The sequence below is a fragment of the Phoxinus phoxinus genome (assembly GCF_949152265.1).
Source record: "Phoxinus phoxinus genome assembly, chromosome: 18".
In the NCBI taxonomy this organism is placed as follows: Eukaryota; Metazoa; Chordata; class Actinopteri; order Cypriniformes; family Leuciscidae; genus Phoxinus; species Phoxinus phoxinus.
This window is the reverse complement of record NC_136893.1, coordinates 12,956,807-12,982,633: the sequence shown is the minus strand read 5'-3', so window position 1 is coordinate 12,982,633 and position 25,827 is coordinate 12,956,807. Positions and strand designations below refer to the sequence as shown.

Sequence of the window (25,827 nt, the reverse complement as noted above, 5' to 3'; positions counted from 1 at the left end):
TAATTATAGGACTTCGGTTTGCACAGTGGGCTGAATTTGCAGACGGTCCCTAAAGCAGCCTATGTGAATATGCAGCGAATATCGAACCTAAAACTAACTTTACCCCGCTTCTAAAGCGATAAGTTCAAGTTTAAAGTTCATACAGTAGTTCAAAGTTTTGTTTGAAACAGGCTTTGGTTTGAGCTCAGTCGAGGAGTCAGACAGCATGCTCTCACTTCCTGTGACACATTTTCATTTGCGAGAATGTCATAGTACATATCTTCCAGCCTCCATCAAGAAAGTCTGATAATCGTCTCCAATGATGGAGTCAAACGCAACCTGTCAATTTGTCAATTTTGATTTTACGCACAAGTTTTTGCCCTCAGTCTACGTGACTGTTTTCACTCTTGGAGTGATTGGCAACTGCTTGGGGCTGAAATCTGTGTATGATAACTGGAAGAAAATGGGCAATGTAAATATATTTGTGCTCAACCTTTGCCTGGCAGACATTTTATATCTTTTGACTTTGCCTTGCTTGGTGGTTTACTACGCATCCAACAGCGAATGGATATTTGGAGATGTGTTCTGCAAGATTTTAAGATTGTGTTTCTGCATTAATCTGTACGGCAGCATTGGTTTCCTCACGTGCATCAGCGTCTACAGGTATCTCGGTATCGTTCACACTTTGAGAGTTAAAGGCAGAATTACAGCCAAACACTCTGTGGTGATTGTTTCGCTGGTCTGGTTTTTTGTTTTTCTTCAGTGTCTGCCTGATATGTTTTTTGACAAAACCTCCAGCAACAAAACAACTTGTTTTGACACAACTTCGGACCAGCACATTAGGGAATACCTGAAGTACAGCATCGGAAGGACGGTTGTTGGATTCGGGATCCCGTTGTTAATCATGTTATGCTGCTACGGACATGTGGCGTTTACTCTGATGACCAAGAAAGACATCGATGTCATCTTGAAGCTGAGTTGTCTCAGGCTGGTTGTCGTTCTCACGCTGCTCTTCTCTATTTGTTTCATTCCTTATCATATTTTTAGAAATTTCAACTTGGCAACTCGAATCTCCAAGCTGGACGGCACGTGTCAGAAATGGTATGCGAATGTGTACATCGCAAACCAGGTTGGTAATGCATTGGCATGCATGAATAGTGCGATTAACCCACTGGTTTACCTCTTTAACAGTGATGAACTGCTAATGAAGTGTTTTATGAGGTGCAGACGAGGACGTCAATCTCCCGCCGTCTCTTGTGGAGGAATCATCCTTTCAGACGCAAAATATTGACAAGGCCATGAAATAGAGATGAATGGAGATTCGTGATAACTTTTTTTCTTGCCTCGAGGACACTACTGTTCGTCTAAATTATATACAGTGAATAAAATGAGTCTCATCTCTTTCATTTTGATGTTACATGTGGTTATGCCCTCAATTTCAGTACATGATCCTGTGACAGGATATGAACGCACCGCTTCACTGGATTATGTCTAACAGAACTGAGTTTGTTCTTATTGTGTTCCAGTTCAAATCAAGGCCATTTTTATGGGACAATCATAGATAAATGTGCTGTTCTTTCTTTCTCCTAACTGTAATTGCATGCACTGAATGATTGAAAACACATTTTTGCTTTATGTTTGCACAGTACATATTTTTCTGTGAAGTAAATTCAGAGAGCTTCATTACTGATATTTTTGAGTTATATACATTTATCAATATTACAGTATTGCTCTTGTTTTCATGCAACTGAAAACTACTGTTGCTATGTAAACGAAACAAAAACTACAAAACAAACAACTTTTATATTATTACACATGATATAGGCCTATTGCAACTGAACCGTGTTATGAAGCCACATTCAGATATACGACACACCCAGCAATCTTGTAGACTAGTACATCTGTGCCATGTGGTAAATTACAGTAAAAGCAGAAAGTATCAGATTTTGTTCAAGATGATTTGAGATGAAAATAAATAGACTTGCATCCAAACACATGTACACAACTTTGTAAGGTAAAGACCCATTAAAATACAATAAACATGGTTTCACTTGGAACAAGGATAAATGTGGATATATTTTGATATTTAATATATTGTATTACAATTTTAGGAGCGTTTTAGTTTACTTTTGTAAGATAATACTGTGTTGGGTCAAAACAAAAGGTAATTGTTTTTCTTTATCCCATTATTGTCTTTGTCACATATTGTAAATATGAATATATATTTTTTTGTATATCTTTGTATATGTTCTTTTTTTTAGCATTGAGTTTTTTTTTTAAACACCACAAACACTGTTAAGATCAAGTTAATTGTTAAATCAATAAATATTTAGGAAAAACTTTTTGTCATTTTTGTCTATAGCTTTTGGAGATATGATTTTTTAACAGTTCACATTGAAGATTATGACCGTCAAGTACATATATTGATCTTGCTTTATATAGGGATGCATTGATATTAAAATGTTAGCAGATACCGACAAGATGATAACTTGTCATGCTAGGATGATATTAAAATTTTATTCCGTCAAAAAAAAATCTAATTCCAAAATTGGTGGAAATGCCTATATTATGACCAGTCACAGGTGAAACGAATATCATTGATCATCTTCTAACAAGGCCGCATATAAAGGTCTGTGTAGATTAGATGGTAAGCAAACAATTAGGTCTTGTAATCAACGTGTTGGATGCTGGAGAAATGGGCAGGAATAAAGATCTGAGTGACTTTGTCAAGAGCCATATTGTTATGGCAAGGGACCTGGGTCAGAGTATCTCTGAAACGGCTTGTGGGTTTCTCCCGGTCAGCAGTGATGTGAATTTATCAGCAGTGGTCCGAGGAGGGACAAACCACAAACTGGCGACAGGGTGTTGGGCTATCTTGTCTGGTCTAGTCCTTCTATGGCCCAAGTCGCACAACATTTTAATGATGGTTATGGGAGGAATGTGTCACAACACAGTGCATCACACTCTGCTGCGTATGGGGCTGCTTAACCACAGTCCAATAAGAGTGCCTATGATGATTCATGTCAACCGTCAAAAGCACAAACAATGGGTACATGAGCATCGTATATTGTCGTAAAAATTTGACACGTGCCACCTATACCTAAACATTGTTGCAGAAGAGGTACACCCCTTCATGACGATGTTGTTCCCTGGTGGAAGTGGCTTCTTTCAGCAGGATAATAACCCTGCCACACTACTCGCATTGTTCAGAAATGGTTTGTGGAACATGATAAAAAGTTCAAGATGTTGCCTCCAAATTCCCCAGATCTCAATCCAATAGAGCATTTGGGTTTATGTGTATGTATTGTATTTAAACTAAATGACTTTGTCTGGCTGGATAAAAAGCATACAGATTAATGGTCAGCAACATAACACTAGCTGTTTACTCGTTGAGCTTGTGAACTCTTGATCGAGCACACATTAAAGGACAAGGCCAGGCGGCACAGATCATATGTCTACATGTCATCAGGGTGGGGGGTGATGCACAAGCTTCTCTTGCTCAGTTACATTAAAATGAGCGTCTGAAATACATCACACAAGCTGCTCATGACACAAGTCGGGGATCTTCCCGGATCTTCTAGTTTTTCCTAATGATGGACGCGCTTCCAAAGGACTTCCTCAGAAGAACCCGCTGTGACAGTGCCGGTGAGTTCAAAGAAGGATAACTGAACTGATTGAGTGTGAACAGGCAACAGATGAATAGTATTTATGTTTACACAGCACAAGCTGTCAGGATAAGGCAACGCTTTTTTATGTTGATGTTTTTCATTTTGGCTTGTTCATTATTTGGTTCTAGTCTATTGAGCTAAAATTTGGAGAACCAGCAGATACAATTATTAACATGTATATTTCAGTCACTATGAAGCAGAAGTAGCACATGTGGTCACGCCGCGGGTGTAGTATGTTTAGCCTAATCAAGAAAGCTGTCTCCAGGAAAAGATATCAGATATCAGAGTAAAAGGAAAAAGCAATGAGTGCACACAGCTGCCACTTTACTTGTCTGAAAGCTTCCTGAGATTGTATAAAGGTTGTTTTTGAACCATTCTTAACAGCAAACAAACAAACCAGAACATAAAGACCTTTAATTTTTAACCCAGCTAAAATAAACACATGAAACATTAAAAATAAACTGCAGTCCTCCTGTCCATATACTTTACTGTTTCTATAAAGGCATAAAAAATGTAAATATTTTATTTTATTTTATTTGTATTTATAACTAAAATTTACTTGGACACTTTATGGTTGAGAATTGTTAGTAGAGCATGTTCATAATTACTATAATGTACACCAGTACTCTGCTAGGACACATATCTTTGTGAACTTCAAGGGAACATTCAGTAGAAATAAAAAGTAGCTCAGAAAATACAATTAGTTTTGAATATTAAGTGCCACTTTCGTAAATATATTTTGCATCTAGACAGTGCAACAACATTGAGTCATGTTTACAGTTAGGAATTAATTGTGACATTTGACATTTATTGTGATATTAGTGACTTTTAAAGCGTGTAACTTTGTAACATTTGGCCCTCTAGCGGTTAGAAAATAAAACGACATGAATCTTGTGGAAGAACATTGTTTTTTCGATTGTGATCGAGGCACATGTAATCCATTAAATAGGGCCTACATACACGACATCTTATCAGAGCGTACTATGGACAAATAAATAATGGCGGGGGTTTTTTCAACAGGCGGTCAGAGGGTTGTCGTTTTAAATGATACATGGGTAATTTTGGTAAAACAAACTTTAAACTTTACACTTTATCCACAACCAGAGCTTTTTTCCCTCTGTGTAGGCCTACGAATAATGCGACAGGCATGGGGGCGTCTGTAGGTTATTAATACAGGTTTAAGGTGTATTTGGGAAAATACATAATTTTTCAAACTTGTACATTACATTCATTACATTACAGAGCATTGATGGCTTATACATTTCCAGCCACATCTGAAGAGCAATCACACACGCATCAGTTTTCTGCAGGTATGGGACGTCAACATCCTGTGCACTGTATCACAGCAGCCCCATCTTAAAATCTTTAGATAAGGCTTTCTGCATAGGAGGTGTTAGGCTAGATTATTAAGGCCATGATATAAAATGACAGATGGTGACCAGGGAACAACCTGATTTTAGGCACATGCAGAATCAGACACGGCCCTTAAATGCGTAAGTCTGTCTGCAGTCTTGCTAATCTTATTTACCACATCCTGATCAAGCTTTTGAACTAGGCCTCAACTGTGTCACAGTTGGTTGATGCTAAATAGGCCATCATGGATTTGCTAGAGCAATATTGAAGATAAGGGTTAACAGTGTCTTTTAGAAAATATTTTTTAACTTTAATGAAGAATATGATCAAACCCTGTACACACACACACACACACACACACACACACACACACACACACACACACACACACACACACACACACACACACACACACACACACACACACACACACACACACACACACACACACACACACACACACACACACACACACACACACACACACACACACACACACACACACGTGTAGGCCTATGTATGTAATTTGTTTTGTTTTGTTTTACAAGAGAACTTTACAAATGAAGACACTATATAATTAAGACTAACCGTGACAGTTTCGAAAATATATACAGGAACATATCTGACCATAATGTTTTATTTTTATTTAGGAATGGCTTTCACTTTTCTCATGAAGCCAAAAATGACTGGCTCAAAGCCTCCGAAGGGTTAATTAAGTCAATTAGCAATGGCAGCCAGGATTCCGTCTCTCCACCATGCCAAACCTGTCTCTCCTCCCAACTGTCCCCGCCTCAGTCAGGTGACCTAAGCAGGAACAGGGTTGATGGGAACCCAGCCATGTGTTCTTAGTTTCTAAACATACAGTCAGCAGGGCCCAACGACATGTTCTCCGAGCAGGAGCTCACACAGACACCTCTGCTCAAGATATGGGTGCCATGGATGAGCAGTTCCTTAAGCCAGAGGAGAGGCTGTAAGTGAGGGGATATCTTAATTCACCTGCCTTTCCTTATCCTTTTTGCTATTTGCTTTTTCTCTGTCCTCTAAAATTGTTGGTGCATTAAGGGTGTTAACCTCTTGTAGATGATCAACCCAGGTGTTGTGAACTTCAGTCCCGTCTGCTTCCTTTGTCTACATTTGATCACATAGCATCTTGAAGCTGCACCAAGTTGTGTTCTTGAGAGCTTTGTTTCTTCAGTTGTGGCAACGGAATAAAAAGGAATATTAAGTGCTGGAGTTGGCTTCAAGACTATCACCAATGTGATTCCTTGGTTGCTGTGGGATGTTCTTTCAGTAGTTTTTATAGATTCAGCCTCTACCATAAGCTATGCCAGTCCTCTTTTTGTATCTCTTTCATTCTTCATTCAGGCTATCAAATAGATTTCATATTGACATCATCTTGTGAATGCATATAGAACATCTCAATCCTTTTGATCGAAACCTTCCATAATTTAAAATCAATGTTTTCTACTGGTCCACAGCTTCACGACCCCAGTTTACAAACTGTCCTACAATGATTGTGATGGTTGGACTGCCGGCCAGGGGTAAGACCTACATCTCCAAAAAGTTAACCCGGTACCTAAATTGGATTGGAGTCCCAACTCAAGGTGAGTGTATGCATCAGGTAAGTGCAAGCTCTAATTGCAAGCATTGCTTATGTTCGTAGTATTTATACAGTATATACAGTGGGGGAAATAATTATTTGATCCCCAGCTGATTTTGTAAGTTCGCCCACTTACAAAGAAATGAAGGGTCTATAATTTTTATGGTAGGTTTATCTTAATGGATAGAGACAGAATATCAACCAAAAAATTGTATTATCAAAGTTCGGGAGGAGCACGTTTAGATAATTAACACGAGTGGAGAGCACTCAGCAATCAACGATAAGAGGTCTATATATATTCAGCAGTCTCACCTCAATTCTTTGACAATTTAGCAGCATCCCTCCACCACCCCTACTCCACACTGTACCAAAGAGCTGTCAAACGTCAGGGACCAGATTGTAGACTTGCACAAGGCTGGAATTGGGTACAAGACCATCAGCAAGAAGCTTGGTGAGAAGGAGACAACTGTTGGTGCCATTATTCGGAAATGGAAGAAATACAAAATAACCATCATTCGCCCTCGGTCTGGAGCTGCAAGATCTTGCCTCATGGGGTACAGATGATCATGAGAAAGGTGCAGGATCAGCCCAGAACTACACGGAAGGAGCTTGTTAGTGATCTCAAGGCCGTTGGGACCATAGTCACCAAGCAAACAATTGGTAACACACTAAGCCGCAATGGATTGAAATCCTGCAGAGCCTGCAAGGTCCCCCTGCTCAAGAAGGCACACGCAGGCCCGTCTGAAGTTTGCCAATAAACATCTAATGATTTAGAGAAGGCTTGGGAGAAAGTGCTGTGGTCAGATGAGACCAAAATGTAGCTCTTTGGCATCAACTAAACTTGTCGTGTTTGGAGGAAGAGAAATGCTGACTATGATCCCAAGAACACCATCCCTACAGTCAAGCATGAAGGTGGAAACATCATGCTTTTGGGCTGTTTCTCTGGTAAAGGTACAGGATGACTCCACTTTATTGAGGGGCTGATGGACGGGTCCATGTACCGTAAAATCTTGTACGAGAACCTCCTTCTCTCAGCCAGAACACTGAAGACGGGTGGTGGATGGGTCTTCCAGCCTGAAAATGACCCAAAACATACCGCCAAGGTAACAAAGTAGTGGCTCAAGAAGAAGCACATTAAGGTCTTGGAGTGGCCTAGCCAGTCTCTAGTCCTTAATCCTATAGAAAATCTGTGGAGGGAGCTGATACTTTGAGTTGCAAAGTGACTGCCAAGAAACCTTAAGGATTTAGAGAGGATCTGTAAAGAGGAATGGACCAAAATCACTCCTGAGATGTGTGCAAACCTGATGACCAACTAAGAAACGTCTTACCTATGCTTGCCAACAAAGGTTTCTCCACAAGTACTAACACATTTTTTGCTTGTATATCAATACTTATTTCACTCACTGAAATGCAAATAAATTTATAACCTATATATATATTATTTTTTTTCTGGATTTTTTGGTTGATATTATGTCTCTATCCTTTAAAATAAACCTACCATACAAATTACAGACCCTTCATTTCTTTGGAAGTGGGCCAAACTTACAAAATCAGCAGGGTATTAAATAATTATTTCCCCCACTGTATATATATTAAAATAATAATCTTAATTGTACTCTCAATAGCAAGCATTGTTTGTTAATTATTCAATTATTTGCTGATAATGTTTAGCATTATTTGATTTGGTGTGTGTGTGTGTGTGTGTGTGTGTGTGAGTGTTTAAATATAAATGGTTTGCTAACAAACTATTTTTATTGTGTTGTTGTATGCAAAGTCTTTAATTTGGGTCAGTATCGAAGGGATGCTGTGCAGACATACAAGAACTATGAATTTTTTCGTCCGGACAATGAGGAGGCCATGAAAATCCGCAGGTAAAATACATTTAAGATGACTATATATAACTTCTAAATATTTTAGAACTCAATATGTATTTCCATCTTGTGTTCAGAGCCTGTGCCTCAAGTGCTATTAAGGACATTGACAATTACTTCGCTAAGGAGCAGGGACAAGTAGCAGTGAGTCAAGAATGTAATAGATAACAGTTATGATGTGTGTCCAAACTACTAATCACCCAGAACAATTAAGATTATTATTACTAGATTATTATGCAAATCAATCTCTGACAAATACTCTTCACAGGTTTTTGATGCTACCAATACCACAAGGGAGAGAAGAGGTGTCATCATCAGTTTAGCAAAGGAGAAGGGCTACAAGGCAGGTGCAGTAGGGTTTTACTGTTATTCAACAGTCTTCCTCTTCTACACATTGTATTCAATGTGATGATTCGTTGGATGTTGCCTCAAAAATGGTAACTTTCCAAGATATTTTATATGTTTTTTTTATAAATTAAGGTATTTATTAATGTAAAATGCTTAAACCAGAGCCATTCTGTTTGAATGGAAGTCAATGAAGTGCCTCAGCAGTGTACGCTGAATAAACCATTTTATTGTGCTAACAGCTTTTTGTCACATGAACCGGCTGCCTGCCACTAATCTGACACATTGTTTATATTAATTCTGAAGTGAGCTATATTTGGATTACTGATACTTATAAAAAATAGCTGTCTTATAAGCGAGGTCGTGGATGGTTTGGGGTCAGGGGTGATTCGTTTCACCACATATGTGACCCTGGATCACAAAACCAGTCACAAGTAACACGGGTATATTTCTGGCAATAGCCAACAAAACATTGTATGGGTCAAAATTATCGATTTTTCTTTTATGGCAAAAATCATTAGGATATTAAGTAAAGATAATTTTCCATGAAGATATTTTGTAATTTTCTAAATATATAAAACATTTATTTTTGTGAGTGAATGCAGCACAATCTCGCGTACATAAATGGACAACTTTAAAGGCATTTTCTCAATGTTTTGATTTTTTTTGCAACCTCAGATTCCAGATTTTCCAATAGTTGTATCTCAGCCAAATATTGAGATATAGCCTATCCTAACAAACCATGCACCAATGGAAAGCTTACTTATTCAGCTTTCATACGATGTATAAATCTCAATTTCGAAAAATGACCCATGTGACTGGTTTTGTGGTCCAGGGTGACAGGGTCACATATTCAGTTCCATCTTATCGGTAATTGACAGGCGTAAATCTGACCTTTTTTTTTTTTTTGTCTTGAAAGCAGTTCATTGACATTAAAGAATAAACCATTTTAAAAACAGTTAAACTACTGTCACACTTTAATATTTTGTAAAATTGTAATTTTTAGCAACCAACATTTCATAAATGTCCAGGTGTTTTTCATCGAGTCGATTTGTGACGACCCTGAAATCATTGAGGCAAATATAATGGTAAGATTGTTTTATTAAACCATTTATAATGTGAAACTATCAAAAATGTTTTTAATAGTATAATATTATTATTTGCTTGTTTGTTTTATTTGATGTATTTTGACAGCAAGTCAAATTAAGCAGCCCGGATTATGAAAACTACGACAAAGAGGAAGCACTGGTGGACTTCCTGAAACGCATTGATTGCTACAAAATCTCCTATGTCGCCCTGGATGAGGAAAAGGACAGGTACACTGCTGCCAAAGTCTCTAATTTAATATGATGTTATTGTACATAACTTCAAACTATTACATACAATATATAATTACAATTTTATTTCTTTTTTCTTATTTTACTGACTTAACTCCTTTAAACTTCCTCCCCTCTGTTTCATAGGCACCTCTCCTTCATTAAGATATTTAATGTGGGATCCAGATACCTCGTAAACCGGGTCCAGGATCACATGCAGAGTCGTATTGTGTATTACCTCATGAACATCCACGTCACTCCACGATCCATCTTTTTGAGCCGCCATGGAGAAAGTGAGCTCAACCTGCTGGGACGAATCGGTGGAGACTCAGGTCTCTCCTCACAGGGCCTAAAGGTGATTTAGATAATTAACTAAACATAAAATCTCAGTTTACACCTCAAAGTGTCAATATTAATGGTAAACTGTTCACTTCTAGCATAAAAAGCCATGTATTTCTGTGACTCGATTTGAACCTTCCTTAAACACAAAGATGTAGATTGAAATTGCATCTATCTTGTTGCTCAGTATGCTGGAGCCCTCTCCGAGTTCATCAGGGGTCAATCCATCAAGGACCTGAAGGTGTGGACCAGCCACATGAGGAGGACTATACAGACAGCAGAGGCACTGGGCGTCCCGTATGAACAGTGGAAGGCGTTGAATGAAATCGATGCGGTAAGCTAGTCATGCTCTGTATTAAAGTTGAATGCACATGAAATGCATATGTAACAGTTACATCTTTACGTTTTAAGGGTGTATGTGAGGAGATGACGTACGAGGAAATTCAGGCAACCAATCCAGAAGAGTTTGCCTTAAGAGACCAGGACAAGTACCGCTACCGATATCCAAAGGGTGAAGTGAGTTCTGTCCACAACACAAATGAGTTTGTATTTGGAAATATATAGGGAAATATGTCATTTTCTGTGTTCTGCAGTCATATGAAGACCTGGTGCACCGTCTAGAGCCAGTCATAATGGAGCTTGAGAGACAAGAGAATGTGCTGGTCATCTGCCACCAGGCAGTCATGCGTTGTCTGCTGGCCTACTTTCTGGACAAAAGTGCAGGTCTAAACCAAAAGCAACCGGCCACTGCTGTCACAGACTATGAAACACAATTGGTCACTTTGATAGCATCATCTGTGGCAATTATACATCTCTGATTTCTCCACAGATGATCTACCATATCTAAAGTGTCCTCTGCATACTGTTCTCAAACTGACTCCATTAGCTTATGGTGAGTCGTATAGCTGTGGCTTTATTCCAAACATAATTTGGTGTCCTGTTTTGTCTTAAAGGTGTGCTGTTACCACATGATTTTCCCTGATTTGCTGCACATACTTTTGAGCAATAAATACTGTCATCTGTTCTTTTATGCCCTCCTTGCAGGATGCAAAGTGGAGTCCTTCTATTTGAACATCCAAGCAGTGAACACTCACAGGGACAAACCCACAGTAAGTCATGAAACCCTATGGAATGATGATTTTTAAACTCAGATGAGTGTCTAAAAGGGATTTCTTGTTTGCATTCCAGAATGTGAATATCGCAAGAAAGCCAGAGGAAGCACTCCGGACTGTCCCTGAACATCTATAACCATAGAAAACCCCTAAAATTTGCCATTTTTGCACAATTAATCTACACATATATAGATTGTGTAAATGGATAGCAAGAATATAAAAGGACATAAACATGTGTTTTCATTAAGATTATCAAGACTTACAAACACACGATGTGGTCCAAAAGTCTGAGACCACATCTGTTTTGTTTTTTGTTTTTTTAAATATGAAAGCAAAAACGAAGACACACTAAATACCAAATTTACATTTTTAATTTCAACTCTTTAAATGAGAGAATATTTAAACTCCTTTAAATTATGCTGATAATTTATTTTATTTTAAATTAGAAAATAAAAAACATACTTTTTGCATTTTCACTAGTGGTCTTGGACTTTTGAATCCTACTTTAGTTTTTCAAACTAAACTTTACAAATCAAGTAGATTTTGTTGATAAGGTGGTGGCATAATGTTACAAGTTGAAATGGATATTGCAACTAAAGAGTGAGGATTATTTGTACATTTTCTTATTTTAAAATGTTTAGTTAGAACAGGGGAAATCCCCATTGTAAGACTGTGGATGTAGCCTTTATTTTATTAATTTGGCTGTTTTAATAATGTGTTCAAAGAGCTAGGAATAATGCACTTTTTATGCATTCATTAAGTACAGTTTCAGAAGCTTGTTCAGTTAGTTACCAGTACCATGGACAGCAACCAAACAAATAAATCTATATTAGTCATCTCAATATCTCACAAGAGCAGTCTCAAGCCACTTTACTCCTCACACTTCATAATTTATTAGTATGTCCATGAGAGCCTCTCCAAAAATGTATTCCAGCCTAACTGAGATTTCTATAGGCCTAGTAAACATGCAGTTTTCCAATTACATCAAATGTAACGACAGTAATGTGGTTTAGAAACATTATGTAATGGCTGGAAAGCTGGCAAACATTTTTAGAACTGTAGGCATTCACGGGTTAATATTTTGTGGTTTTTCGTGCCCCCCAAAACCCTGGCGAAATTTCCAGCATGTACACGTGAAAAGAGCTACCCTTGAAACCCACAAATACCTGCACATGATCGAAACACATTTGTCATTACAACCAAGGTATTTATTCAGTCTAAATGAGCATCCATCACTCTCATGGCATTATCGTGGGTTCAGTATCATTTTTAGGATCTCTTTGGAAGGGAGGGGGCAATACTACCCCTTTTATAAACAACTGTGTGCCGTAAAATGTGAAGTCAGTGGAAGACCTTACGCACTCGTCTTACGAGCAAAACAGTGGTTTTGGCTTTCCCACACAAACTGAAAGCATGGATGTTAAATTGGATTTGAATATCCGCGCAGTTGTTTTCATCCTACTTACTGTTGTTTCTTTTGGATGTGGGCACGCGGGCGCGCACTCAGTCCCTCTCCAGGTATGTGTACTTGGTAATAAAACTATTATTCATATTTTTTCACTTAGTAGTTATTTTTCTATTCGTTCAGTGATTTTTCCTCTGAAAAGTAAAAGAGTAAAACGTGAAGTTTGTTTTGAGTGACCGATTTTATTTTGTGCTACAACACTGAAAGTGCACCTCGTCACATAATTACGCGCGAAAACATGTGAGGAATTTTATTTTATTTTTTTGCATCTAGATAATGTCTTACGAAATCAAACGAGAGGAAGGTAAATCAAATATCTTTTGGAAATCACAATAGTCTAATTATTCCGAGCTGTAGTGTTTTCTAAGAGATGTAGTTTATATTTGGGTTATTTGGAATCTTGAAGTTGTAATAAAGATTATATTTGGAAAAAACAACAACAATTAGAATTCTGTACGAATGTTTTATGGATTCATTCTGGGTCAAATAAAAAGCAGAAAGATAAGGGAGGATATCATGAAGGTGTTGCCCTATGGATTTTCTGCATTCACATATTATGCAAATTATTGCATTTATTTAACATTTATAAATTCAGGTTGATTGCATTGCAACACTTTTTCCTCAGTCATCTCAATGGTAAAAAGTGTCAACCTGAATTCACCCCTATTATAAAATGTGATGTAATATCGTCACAGTGGTTCCATTTAAAGAGTGTACTGGAAATTCATAGTAGCAGAGACACATTTTCTTTCCCATATTTAGCGTTTATTTTATATTTGCAGCAATCTCCAGGAGATGTGGTAATAAATTGGCACAGCAGGGAATTGTGTCTAAAGGTAACGTAAAATCCTCCAGTGGCCTTGGCTTGTGTGTACAGTATTTTAGTTCCATTTCCACCCCTTTCATGAATGACTTTGATTCAGTCTATTTCAAAGATCAAGACCAAACCACTGGCATCTGAGAATACTTACAGTATTTCAAACTATTTCTTCATTTATGCCTCTCTGCCCACAAATGTTCATTTATGGTTGGTAATTGAAGTTAATCAAGTTTACCAAGTTTATATGGGTACTTACAGGTAAGTTGCAATAAGGAATTAGTAAGAATAAAACACAGATTTGTTTTTGGGTCTTTATAACGCCTAGCTGGAAATAATTCTTCATTGAGAATACTTTTACGTGGCATACTTTATTAAATACAGCTGTATAAGAGTAAATGATACACTCTGGTCAAGAGATATCAAGAAAAAAGCTATTAGCCTGATATGCTACTTTTTTTTGTTTTTCTTTTTTTTTTGTTCAGAGACCGAGACGTCAGACCTCAGCAGCAAAACCAGCAGTAAGTATGACAGTAAAAGCTATATTTTTGTTTTGTACTAAACTGTAAATATGAAGATAAATGCCTCTGTTATTTTGTTTTACTTGGGTTTATTGTGAAATTCCATAAATCACCAAATAGTGTTCTAGCCTTTTGACCCATGAGTTCCTTTTCATTTTAGAAACCAAGAAACCAAATGTTTATTCCTGTAAAATACACAAGAATGAGTTAGAAGCAATATGACGAGAACAATCCATATCTGCCACTGGACACAGAGTACAAAGCGTTTAAAGTGTTTAAGTTTAATTAATGAATGTATTAATTTTTACAAGACATTCTGTAATCTTAAAATTGTACTGCCAGACGCTCAAATTTGGGATATCTTTTAGTCTTAGCTGTTCTTCATTATCATCTTGCTCTAATTATTTTAATACCTGATTGTGTCACAATGTTGCCTACATAACTTAATCATTATACTCAAAGCTTCTTGTAGCGCTATGCTGTTGTATGCAGTGTTCAGTTAGACTGGCTTTTCTGTTGCCAGACCAATGTGGTCTGAATCAGGTTCAAGTAAACAGATCAAGATGTTCTATATTCTGAGCTCTGACATCAGTTCAAAAGTCCTGAGAAATCAACAGTAACATGCTATAGTATCATACAAATTGTTTGATAAAGCAATGTCGTTTTAAAATTGGTGTCTTATGTCAGATATCCCCAGTCAACTTTAAAATATTCATGTTCATGTGTAGCGGAGATTGGGGCTATTTGTCACTCAGGGAAGTTGTCTTGTCACGGAAAGAATGTCAATAAACTGAATCCGTGGAAATGTTTAATAGGTTTTTTTAAATATCCAAGACTTTTGAAATAAAAGGTGTAACAACTAGCCCTGTTTTCCCCTACTTTGTGTATAATTTGACTTGGCATATTAATGTATCATGTTTTGGTCTTTGTTGTGCCCATAGCTCAAGGTGACGGATTACCAAGTGCGATGTTCTGTAGTGTCTCGCTATGCTGTGACCACAGTGGAGAGCACCGTGTGGAACCAGCTCAACATCACTAAGGAGGCGGCCTTTGAGGTGGATTTGTCCTCTTCTGCATTCATCTCCAACTTTACCATGTGAGTCAAAAATTACACCACATCTTCTTTCTGTTATTCCTGCTTTCAAATTGGTTTAAAAATCAGTGGATATTGAGTATCATTTGGCTTAAGCTTGAAGTTGTCCCTGAATAGACACAGCAGGGTTGTACTTCTACTAATGATCTGTTCATGTGGAAAGAAGTGCTTTGTGACCAAAAGGGAAAACAATTTTTGATGCTCAGATCTGGTTTACAGAAATAATTAAAAGATTACCACACTTAAAAGTGAAAGTTCATAATTTACTCGACCTCCACATGTAATTTCAAGAATGACATCCTTTCTTCTGTTTAACACAGACATTTTGCTCTTTTCCATAATGTTACATGAATGGAAACTTGCAAGCTGTAAAAAGGATACAAAAGCACCATGAAATGATCACAAAAATATTTTTCAAGTATTTTAAAGCAGTACACTTGGCACATTCACAAGTGAACAAATTCTTTTAAGTTTGATTTTTTTTCAATGAATCAGCTGATGGCGGTTCTTGAGTTAAGATCTAACTAAAGTGTAAGATATCAAGTGACTGGTGACATTAAATTGGTCTGATTGACACATGATGTTTTATTGACAAAGTTTGGGAGGATCACTTTCAGATAATTAACCCAATTAACATGGGAGGAGCTCATCAATAAGCATAAGCAGATTTACCTCTGTTCTATGACAGTTTTCCAGCATCCCTTCCACCACCCCATCTCCTCACTTCTAACCTATTCCTATCCCAACCTGGGATGGAGTACTCTGGGTTCGGGCCAAATTCCGAGCTCAGAGCCCTTCCCTCGGACAGCATGCCAAATACGCATAACCTTTACTCTATTTAATTATATGTAAGTGTGAACTTGTGAAACAAAGCTTTTGATGACTTCTAAAGACTTGAAATATAGTTATATTGATATGATACAAGTGGTCTACAAAAATGACAATTCTGTCTTCATTGCACTCTCTTGTTGTTCCAAACCAAAGTATCGTATGGTGCTTTTGCATCCTTTTTTGTAGAGGTCTTTTGTAATAAAACTTCTATGAGAGACATTGTAAATAATTCATATTTGCTCACCAGATATGAGTGAGTTATGTAAACCCCTTTTCCAAAAATGAATGCTAAATATAAATACATTCCCACAAATAAGGCTCCATAACAGCTTGATAAAGCACACAGTGGCTGGATTTGGAAGCTGACATGGGTCAAAAGTAAAGAACGTTCAGGCCAGATGAATAGCAGGCTTTGTCAAGAAAACTCAGAGAGCTAATAGAGAAAATGACGAGCACTGGCTCTGTTCACTCTCTCTTTTACCCAGCAGTCAGTTTACCAAGGCACATGGCCAAAGTACACACGCTCACACATTTACGTGTACATAAATACACACACATGCATGAAGAATGCACACATGTATCCATCAACAAAGCAGGGTTTCAAGTTTCAATGTACATTACACATGCTGAAGGTATCACACTCTTTACGCACAAAAACAGACAGGCACTTCCACCAGGCTCTGTACTTTTTCATATAGCTGCAGCAAATGTGTTTCTTTAGAGCAGTAGTGTTTGTTAAACTGTGACTGAGAGCTCTGTTCACAGTGTCACATGCACAGTGATCCCAGACCTCTCAGTGCCACACATGTATACAGGCGCCTCATTTTCCACTGTGCCTTAAACTGTCCATTCACCCTGCTCTTATTCAAACAAGCTCTTTTTCAAGGCTGTTGGTTTATTTTGGTTGGTTCTTGTTGATTTTTATTTAAATATATTTGCTGACCTTACATTAGTATTTTCTCTCCTTGACCCTCATGTAAAGACACAAAGAGAGTATGGATCGCTTCGTGTGGGCGTTTATGCAGGGGAAATGCTCCTGCTCTGAGACCTGATGGGAATGATTGCAAGTTTTTTAGTAATCATGTTTTGTGAGGGAAATTACATTTTCTGCTCACCTCTTTTTCAATGTCACTAGCTGTTTGGTTTGAAAGCCTGTTTCTGCATTTTTTTTTGTGAGAGAAAGTTTAAAATTAAAAATACAGTCATTGTGAGATAGAAGTCGCAATTATGAGACAAATTTGTAGTTAACAGAAATAGTCACAGTTGTGAGATGTAACGTCACGTTTTTAGATGTGAATCGCAATTGCAATCACAAAGGTGAGATATAAGTCGCAACAATGAGGAAAAAGTCATAATTGCAAGAATGAAGCCGCAATATTTATATTGTCACAATTAAGATAAAATCACATTTTCAGATATAGTCACAAATGCAATAGATAGTCACACCTATGCAAATAAAGTCACAACTTTGAGATATAAAGTCACATTGTGAGTCAAATAAATTGTAATTATGAGAAATTGCTTTTTCTTAACTCTGAGGTTTTAAATTTGATGTTTGATCCAGTGAAAATTGGTTTTGCCATCAACCAACAGCATTACAACTATATGAACTATACTTGCCTGTATGATCTTTATCAAACACATTATTTATGCTTTCTGCACTGATTTATCTTTTGTTTATTCCCAGCACCTCAAATGGTAAGGTGTATGTGGCTCAGGTGAAGAGGAGAACTGATGCCAGGAAGATCTATGATACCGCTAAGAAGCAGGGGAAAACGGCAGGACTTGTTGCCACAAAGTCAGTCCAAAATCTGTTAAATACCTTCTCCACTGGGACTTGCTTCTGGCAGAATCCCAGTGTGCAGGCATTTACAAAAAAATGCAATAGGTCACATTTCATTTACTTTTCGGGTTTGCCCCAATAGACATGCTGTTTTAGAAATGGATGTTGATAAAATCTCTCAAATTGTTCTTATACAGTTGCAGATGTTTTAAACTATATATCTTTTTTTTGTTGGATCATCCTTAAAGTAAATGGAAATCAAAGTAATTTATTTGGTGGTATCCAAAGATAGTTATCTCCATTGACACATGGACAAACACTATTTATATCTTCCATGAAGAACTGGAATCTGATCAACTTCTATTGTATTCCAAAGGGAACGCGAGATAGAGAAGTTCCGTGTAGCAGTTAACGTGCCTCCTGGGACTCGCGTGTCCTTCTCACTGTCTTATGAGGAGCTGTTATCACGACGGCTTGGCCGATACGAGCTCTCTCTGGGTCTACGACCTGGTCAACCCGTGCAGAACATCTCCTTGGATGTCAGCATATCAGAGAGGACTGGCATCAGCTTCATCAGAGCTCTGCCACTACGAACTAGCCGACTGCTCACAAACAGTGTTCAAGGTACTTTAAAAGAAAGCCTTTTTGTGACGTCAACCCAATGCTTCAGACCAACAAATCTCAAAGATATGGTTTCTCTACTTCTCACTGTTCTTTTAGCTGATGCAGAACCTCCTCCTTCAACTAAGGTCAAGCAGAATCCTCACTGCGCACATGTGCGTTACACTCCCACCGTACAGCAACAGAGGAACATCTCTCCCAAAGGTCTCAATGCAGACTTCGTCATTCAGTATGACGTGGAGCTCAAAGACCCCATGGGGGACATCCAGGTCTTCACACTAACCTACTTTATTGCCAGAATAGCAGTGGTCTCCATGTAGCATTATGATGTTCTTATTATTATTTTTTTCTACAGGTGGATGATGGCTACTTTGTTCACTACTTTGCACCTCGAGGACTTCCTGTAGTTCCTAAAGATGTCATCTTTGTCATTGACATCAGCGGCTCAATGATTGGCACAAAAATTAAGCAGGTACCATCTCAGCCACCTCAAAACCACAACTTGTCGAGAATGAGATGAAGAACACTGATGTATTTCTCCATTGTGTTTTACATCAGACTAAGGCAGCCATGACCACCATACTGGGTGACCTGCGTGAAGGAGATTACTTCAATCTCATCACTTTCTCCGACAAGGTCTACATCTGGAAGAAAGGACGCACTGTGCGGGCCACACGGCAGAATGTGCGGGATGCCAAGGAATTTGTCAGGAAGATAATCGCAGAGGGCTGTAAGTGTTTTCTTTGTATTTTAAGAATATTGTATATACTGTATATATATTATATCAGTTATATCACATTCATGTGAAGGATTCGTCTGGCTTATTCAAACCATTTCCTCGTAACTCTTTTTGAACAATTCATCAAAGGAACCAGCTTATTACAGTTATTTGTTCGTGGATCATATGTTTCCTGCAGGCTGTAGGTTTTTTTGTCTGCAACACATTAGAAGGAGGCAACACAGTAGAAAGAGACATGTCTTTGCCATTATTTTGTGGTACACTTGGTTTTATCTCATCACAATCAGTTTGGACTAGAAAGTCTGACTCACAATAAGATTTATTTAGCTGTGAAGCTGGAGATTAAACAGCCACAGAGAAGATTTATTAGTGCAGGAAATACTGTAATGAACTCTCTTTTTTTTTTTAAACTAGGGACAAACATCAATTCTGCTCTACTGTCTGCGGCCCAGCTGCTAAACCCTTCTTTACCCAATGGTAAAGCGCCTTCATCTCACCGTGTCCCCATGATCATCTTTCTGACGGATGGAGAAGCCACTATTGGGGAGACAGAACCAGATGCGATTCTGCGTAATGCACAGAATGCTTTGGGTTTAGCTTCGTTATTTGGCCTGGCCTTTGGAGATGATGCTGATTTTCCGATGTTGAGAAGGCTGGCATTGGAGAATCGCGGTGTGGCACGGATGGTAATTGCCTTTTTAAAGTACAAGTTGACCTATACACAACAGTGTTATTACATACAAATGCATAATGCTTGATGAGGTCATATTATTCAACGACAGATTCCAAAATAAATACGTTTTTCTAATGAAACAATTGAATGAATTATTCAATGACCCATTCATAAAGCTAGCCACTTATTTTGTTCCTAAATGTATTTTTTAGAAATGAATAACTGACTAATCATTGAAAGATTATCTAAAAATCCCCAGTATGTCTGGATCACGCAAACACAGAAAAGCAGAGTGATACTAACAGTGAAAAGTCAGTGTTTTTGGACTCTATATCATCACTCTTGATTGTTTTAAGCCAATCAAAATCAAATGATTTATAATAACATTAATAAAAAGAAGAATAGTTTATATGAATAATTTATAGGAAATTATATGTGAATTAAATTATAATAGTTCATATTTGAATGTATTTGTTGTCTCTTAGGTATATGAGGACGATGATGCAGCTGTCCAGTTGAAAGGTTTCTATGATGAAGTCGCCAGTCCTCTGCTTTCAGATATCCAGCTGTCCTATCTAGACGATCAGGCGTACGATATCACTCGCTCTCTGTTCCCCAACTACTTCCAGGGCTCTGAATTGGTAGTCACGGGACGACTTAAACCAGGTGTGAGGGATCTAAGGGTCACACTGACAGCAAACGATTCGAAGCAGAAAGTGAAAGTGGAGAATGAGCTACCAATGGCCAAAGCAGTTGTAAATGGCACAGAAGCATCTCTGGGCTGTGCAAAGGCACTAGATGGCATTCCTAGCTTTGTGCATCGGCTCTGGGCTTATTTTACAATCAAAGAGTTGCTGCTGGCTAAAATTAACACCTCGGATTTGATCACACAGCGCCTCCTTGTAGATAAAGCCACCAATCTTTCACTAAAGTACAATTTTGTAACACCAGTCACTTCGTTGGTTGTGATCAAACCGGATATTGATGAACCAGAACCTACGGTTAGCTCTTCTGTTGTGGCTACTACCAGCAAGACTTCAACTAGTACCGTAGCAGGTTCTACAAATGTGACGAATCAGACCTCTCACACTGCACCTAAAACATCTTCCACATCTGCAATGGGAACCAAAATATCCAGCCTTTTCTCACCTCCAAAAACAAGCAAACTTCCTGTCATCAAATCTGTACAAGCACATCCACCACCCTCAGGGCTTCACACCACAGGTCGACCGGCTAACACCTCTGTCTCCCTTGACAAAACAATCCCTCCTCCATCACCAAAGAAGACCACTACAGGACCACTTAAGACCACCACTACCCCACTTTCCAGCAAGCCGTCCTCCTCTCCTCCCAGCTCCATCAAAACCACACAAACCTTGGCTAGAATTTCAAACAGACCTCCCAGTATGACGAAAACCACTTCTTCCTCTCCACCAGTCAAAAGCACAACACTAGTCACCTTAGTCAAGACTGCACAATCTGTGGTGAAAGACTCTTCATCAGACATTGAGAATTCTTCTAACTCAGGACTCACAACGCTTCAGCAGGGCCAACAGACATTGGCCTCTACAGCATCTACAACAGATGCTAATTCAGACATTCATGTTGAACTGGAAGTGGCAACACTGATGTCGCCTACTTTTCTGCCTATGCCAGGAATGACAGATGCACCAAAGTTCTGGGAAGCCTCTCGTTTTCTGGGTGAGTTCCTTCTTAAGCTAGTGTCGTACTTTCCACGTCCGTGAGTGCGCGAGGGTCCGCTAGGTTCTGTGTGACGTAAAAATCCTCATCGGAGGGTGTGCCCGGAGTATCCTTGCGGACATCTGTGTGCCTCCCATTTTTTGTGACCGCGCGGCCAAGTATGTGGGGTCACTAGGTTAAAAGTCCGTCGCTACCCGCACCTCTACAATCCGTCATTAAAAGACAGACCATTTTTCTGATCTTTGCCATTTAAAAGATCATTTAAAAAAAGAGATTTAATTATGCACACCTGAATATAAGGCGTTTTTCACTACCAGCCTTCATGAACAAATAAAAACTGTCCAAGCCGATCTACAGTGCGTGCGTGGAACGCGTTCACCCAGCGGACCTCAGCAGACAAATACAAGTAGTCTGCATCCGTGCTGTCCGCAGCTGTTCGTGTACGCGTCCAAACGAGAGTATAACCGAGCCTTTAGGAGCAGAAGCTGACATTTATAGCCACAGTGTTGCAGACATTTGGTAGTTTTGTTTGAAAGGAATTTAGAAATTTCATTGAATGTCACATACACTTCAAATGAATAACCAAAGTGCCTCTGCCTTTGCCAATTAATTTAATTGGACCTCTATTATCCATTTTTCTCTGTCCATCAGATGTGTCTTCGTCCATCCAGTTTCAGAGGAAAGGTAACAATAAAACGTTTTCCTTCTGCTTTTTCATCATGCTGGTTTAGACACTGCTTGTGTTTATGGTCTTGTTTCAGTCTTGTCGTCTCCTATACGTTTACCAGCTTATGGTCATTGGCCACATGCAGTAGCAGTAGACCAATCACAACAGACTGGGCCATCTGACCAGCCAGAGCAGAATAGGCTTGCAGAAAGGCAGGGCTTAGAGGGACTGAATCTTCAGACTCTTTGAGAAATGTGGTGATGTGCAATGTATATTATGAGAAAATTGTGTTTTTGGACCTTGAATGCATGCTAACCTATTGTAAAAGCCATCAAATCAATATTAGAAAATACATGTTATATTTGTCTTTTAACTGTAATATGATAATTGCATTATAACTGTCACATCTTGAGCACTTTATACTTATGAATAAACAGGCAAAAACTACTCCTGGGACTAATTAAACTCAATGATAATAATGGAGGAACCTCAACACCTTTTTTACCTCGTTTACTTTAGTCAAACTTCTTCAGAAACTGGAGTAATGCACAGTGACTGATGGGTATATTTCACTCTTCACGTCCTGTAATGTATCAATGTTCTGCTCGCAGTGCCCTTTGAACGGAACATGCACATTAGGCCATAAAGCCGAGTATAGTATGTAAAATGCATAAATAACAGTATGTAAAAATGACAATAACATTGTGGTAATGTTGTAACTTCTGATCATGTGTTTCTTGATCTTTCATACAGATATTGAACTTGTTAAAGGTAAGCAATATGTTTTCAACTACAAAGTGGTAAATCTATTTGGCACTAATACATAATATAAAATAATAAATAACTGAATGAAATTAAGCCAAAGCTGCATCATCATGATGTTATTTTGCAGATTATGATACAGCACATGACTCTGACTATGACTACAACATCCATTATGAGTCATGTGAGTTTAAAACATTACTAATCTTTGCTCAGTCTATTTTTTCCCCGCTACTAGGGATTATTGTTATGTCCGTTTTTGGATTTGTTCATTATTCTTTCAGATTCAGATGCTGAGATTGCTGGTAAGTACTTCATTTAAAATCTCACAACCTGCTTTACTGTATATGCAATAATAAATCTTCATAAATGTGGTGTAACTACATTATTAACTTTTTTAATGCTTTTAGCAGAAGCGGCACATTTTATGCGTCTTAATTGTTTCAACAGACCCAGACAACCCACCCAGTTTAAGTTCAGTTAGAGTCTTCTCCTCATCAGGTACGACTCCGGGACAGAATATTTCATGTTCCTTCTTCCTTTAACCATTTTGCGCATTTGAAGATGAATACAAGATTGTAATCACATAAAAGGGATTCACTAACATACTTCAGTGTTTCTTGTCTCTGAAAGTGGATGGAGACCCACATTTTGTTGTTCAGCTCCCAAAGCTGCATCAGAACTTGTGTTTTACCATTGATGGCAGGGCTGATGACGTACTACGGCTTCTTGAGGACCCAGACAAAGGTGGTTTTATGAATTTTACATCCAATATATAGCTTGAATGTCTTTATGGAAAATAAACAAGATTACATTAAATGAGATGCTATTTAGATATTCGTTTGACATAATAAATGTCTCTTATTCCATTATTTATGTCTTCTACCATTAGGAATGATTGTGGATGGGCATTTAATAATGGCTCCTTCTAAAGAGGGGATGGAGAATCGTACTCGTACATTCTTCGACAGGATTTCTATCACTGCTGCCAAAGGTGCCGTTATGATCACATTAACACTGGGCTCAGTGGTAGTGGAGGCAGAAGGGAAGGAAATCGAGACGCTGCCTACCAATCAGAGAGGATCTGTGGAGCGACACGGTTTGAGAATCACGGTTGAAGAGCACCATAGCTGTTGGATTGAGCTCGGAGTTGGTGTGCAGTTCTTAATTCTCTTCCATCGGTACAACCATCCCAAATACTTTCAAATGGAGCACCTGGGCTTCTATATTGCTGACGGAAAGGGTCTCTCTCGCCTCACTCAAGGGCTGTTGGGTAGGTAACAGCATTTTGTTTTTTAATCGTATTTAGTGAGGAGTCAAATGGATTTTCAGACTGATTTTCTCATATGACCTTGGGTGTTTTCTTCCACTTCCAGGCCAATTTCAACATACCCATATAGAGGTCATTAAGGTAACAGATCAAACGGGTTTCCATCATGCACAAACAAATAAGAACACTTCGCTGGCCATGGGCTTGATAAAGAAAGGAGACGAGCATTTTCCTGTCACTCTACAAGACAAGAATCTGAAGGACTCATCCAGGAAGCGTCACTCCGCTCAATGTTGGGTAGTGCCGGAGGTGGATGTGGAGAGACTTCTGGGCCAGTCCTACGAGAGCTATGTTGTGGATCACCAATAGATAACCCTCATACCATATTTCTACATCTACAGAATTACAAAAAGTACAGAAAAGACACTGGAACTTGAATCTTGTGCTATTGGACAGTGCAAAAACAAACAAACATCTGATCAGGAACAAAACAGACTAATACACAACTGTGATGAATTGAAAGATGCCTTCAAAGCATTGATTGGTCAAAATATTTGCATTTAAACATAATGGTACACTACCTTTCAAAAGTTTGGGGTCAGTAAGATTTTATTTATTTTTTCTTAAAGAAATGAACATGTTTATTCTGCAAAGATGAATTCAACTGATCAAAATTGACAGTTAAGGCATTTATGTTACAAAAAACATAATGTTCTTTTGAATTTTCTATTCATCAAATAATCCTGAAAAAAAAGTATTTAGAACAACTGACACTGTTTCTTGCGCATCAAATCAGCATATTAAAATGATTTCTGAAGGATCTTGTGACACTGAAGCCTGGAGTTATGATGCTGAAAATCTTACCAACTGCAAACTTTTGAATGGTTGTGTATATCAGTGCCTTTTCTTAAATTTGAAATGGTAAATTTCATGATAAGAAGTATTAAATATTAGCCTTGGGATGAGATTATTGCACAATGATCAAATATTTTTTCTAAGCTTCCAGTTTGTTTGCATAAATATATATGTATGTGTATATGTGCATCCATTTAAAATAATATAACGAGAGAATTGTGATTTTAAAATATATTTACATTAGTAATGAGCATTGAATGCTTTACTTTGTCCTGTAAGGAAAAGGAAATCCTTCATATGTGCAAATAATCAAACATAACCAAAGAAAGATTTGTTTTATTCATATTTATTTTTGTTGCACAAGACTGCTCAAACACGAGATGAAATTCACAACTTAAAATCGTCGAGTTTGTGTGTCAGTTTTTTTTAAAGATGTTTAGTTGTTT

The 25,827-nt window shown here is 38.1% G+C and overlaps 3 protein-coding genes across 4 annotated transcripts; all 3 read left to right on the top strand.

Annotated features, from left to right (window-relative positions):
- The first annotated feature begins 283 nt into the window (after nucleotides 1–283).
- Nucleotides 284–2,307, top strand: LOC306986424 (P2Y purinoceptor 1). The gene is made up of 2 exons (XM_079589639.1): nucleotides 284–1,080; nucleotides 1,171–2,307. The coding sequence occupies exons 1-2, from the start codon at nucleotides 299–301 to the stop codon at nucleotides 1,268–1,270; spliced, it is 882 nt and encodes a 293-aa protein (XP_079445765.1). The 5' UTR covers nucleotides 284–298; the 3' UTR covers nucleotides 1,271–2,307.
- A 1,121-nt stretch (nucleotides 2,308–3,428) lies between these two features.
- Nucleotides 3,429–13,601, top strand: pfkfb1 (6-phosphofructo-2-kinase/fructose-2,6-biphosphatase 1). 2 transcript variants are annotated; one of them, XM_079589249.1, is made up of 14 exons: nucleotides 3,429–3,624; nucleotides 6,479–6,604; nucleotides 8,375–8,471; nucleotides 8,549–8,615; nucleotides 8,740–8,814; nucleotides 9,848–9,904; nucleotides 10,011–10,132; nucleotides 10,280–10,487; nucleotides 10,659–10,805; nucleotides 10,883–10,987; nucleotides 11,065–11,194; nucleotides 11,301–11,363; nucleotides 11,516–11,580; nucleotides 11,660–13,601. In XM_079589249.1, exons 1-14 carry the CDS (start codon nucleotides 3,570–3,572, stop codon nucleotides 11,717–11,719), a joined length of 1,377 nt encoding a protein of 458 aa, XP_079445375.1. In that variant the 5' UTR covers nucleotides 3,429–3,569; the 3' UTR covers nucleotides 11,720–13,601. The 2 variants fall into 2 exon arrangements, with proteins under 2 accessions (XP_079445375.1, XP_079445374.1); XM_079589248.1 differs by lacking the exon at nucleotides 3,429–3,624 and adding an exon at nucleotides 5,805–5,970 and having other exon boundaries at nucleotides 11,660–13,567.
- itih6 (inter-alpha-trypsin inhibitor heavy chain family member 6) lies at nucleotides 12,971–25,727 on the top strand. The gene is made up of 18 exons (XM_079589247.1): nucleotides 12,971–13,101; nucleotides 14,351–14,386; nucleotides 15,328–15,482; nucleotides 17,998–18,108; nucleotides 18,470–18,717; nucleotides 18,814–18,983; nucleotides 19,070–19,186; nucleotides 19,273–19,444; nucleotides 19,868–20,139; nucleotides 20,612–21,827; nucleotides 22,479–22,511; nucleotides 23,248–23,265; nucleotides 23,387–23,440; nucleotides 23,541–23,561; nucleotides 23,707–23,757; nucleotides 23,890–24,003; nucleotides 24,149–24,529; nucleotides 24,633–25,727. The coding sequence occupies exons 1-18, from the start codon at nucleotides 12,997–12,999 to the stop codon at nucleotides 24,893–24,895; spliced, it is 3,537 nt and encodes a 1,178-aa protein (XP_079445373.1). The 5' UTR covers nucleotides 12,971–12,996; the 3' UTR covers nucleotides 24,896–25,727.
- The last annotated feature ends 100 nt before the right edge of the window (nucleotides 25,728–25,827 follow it).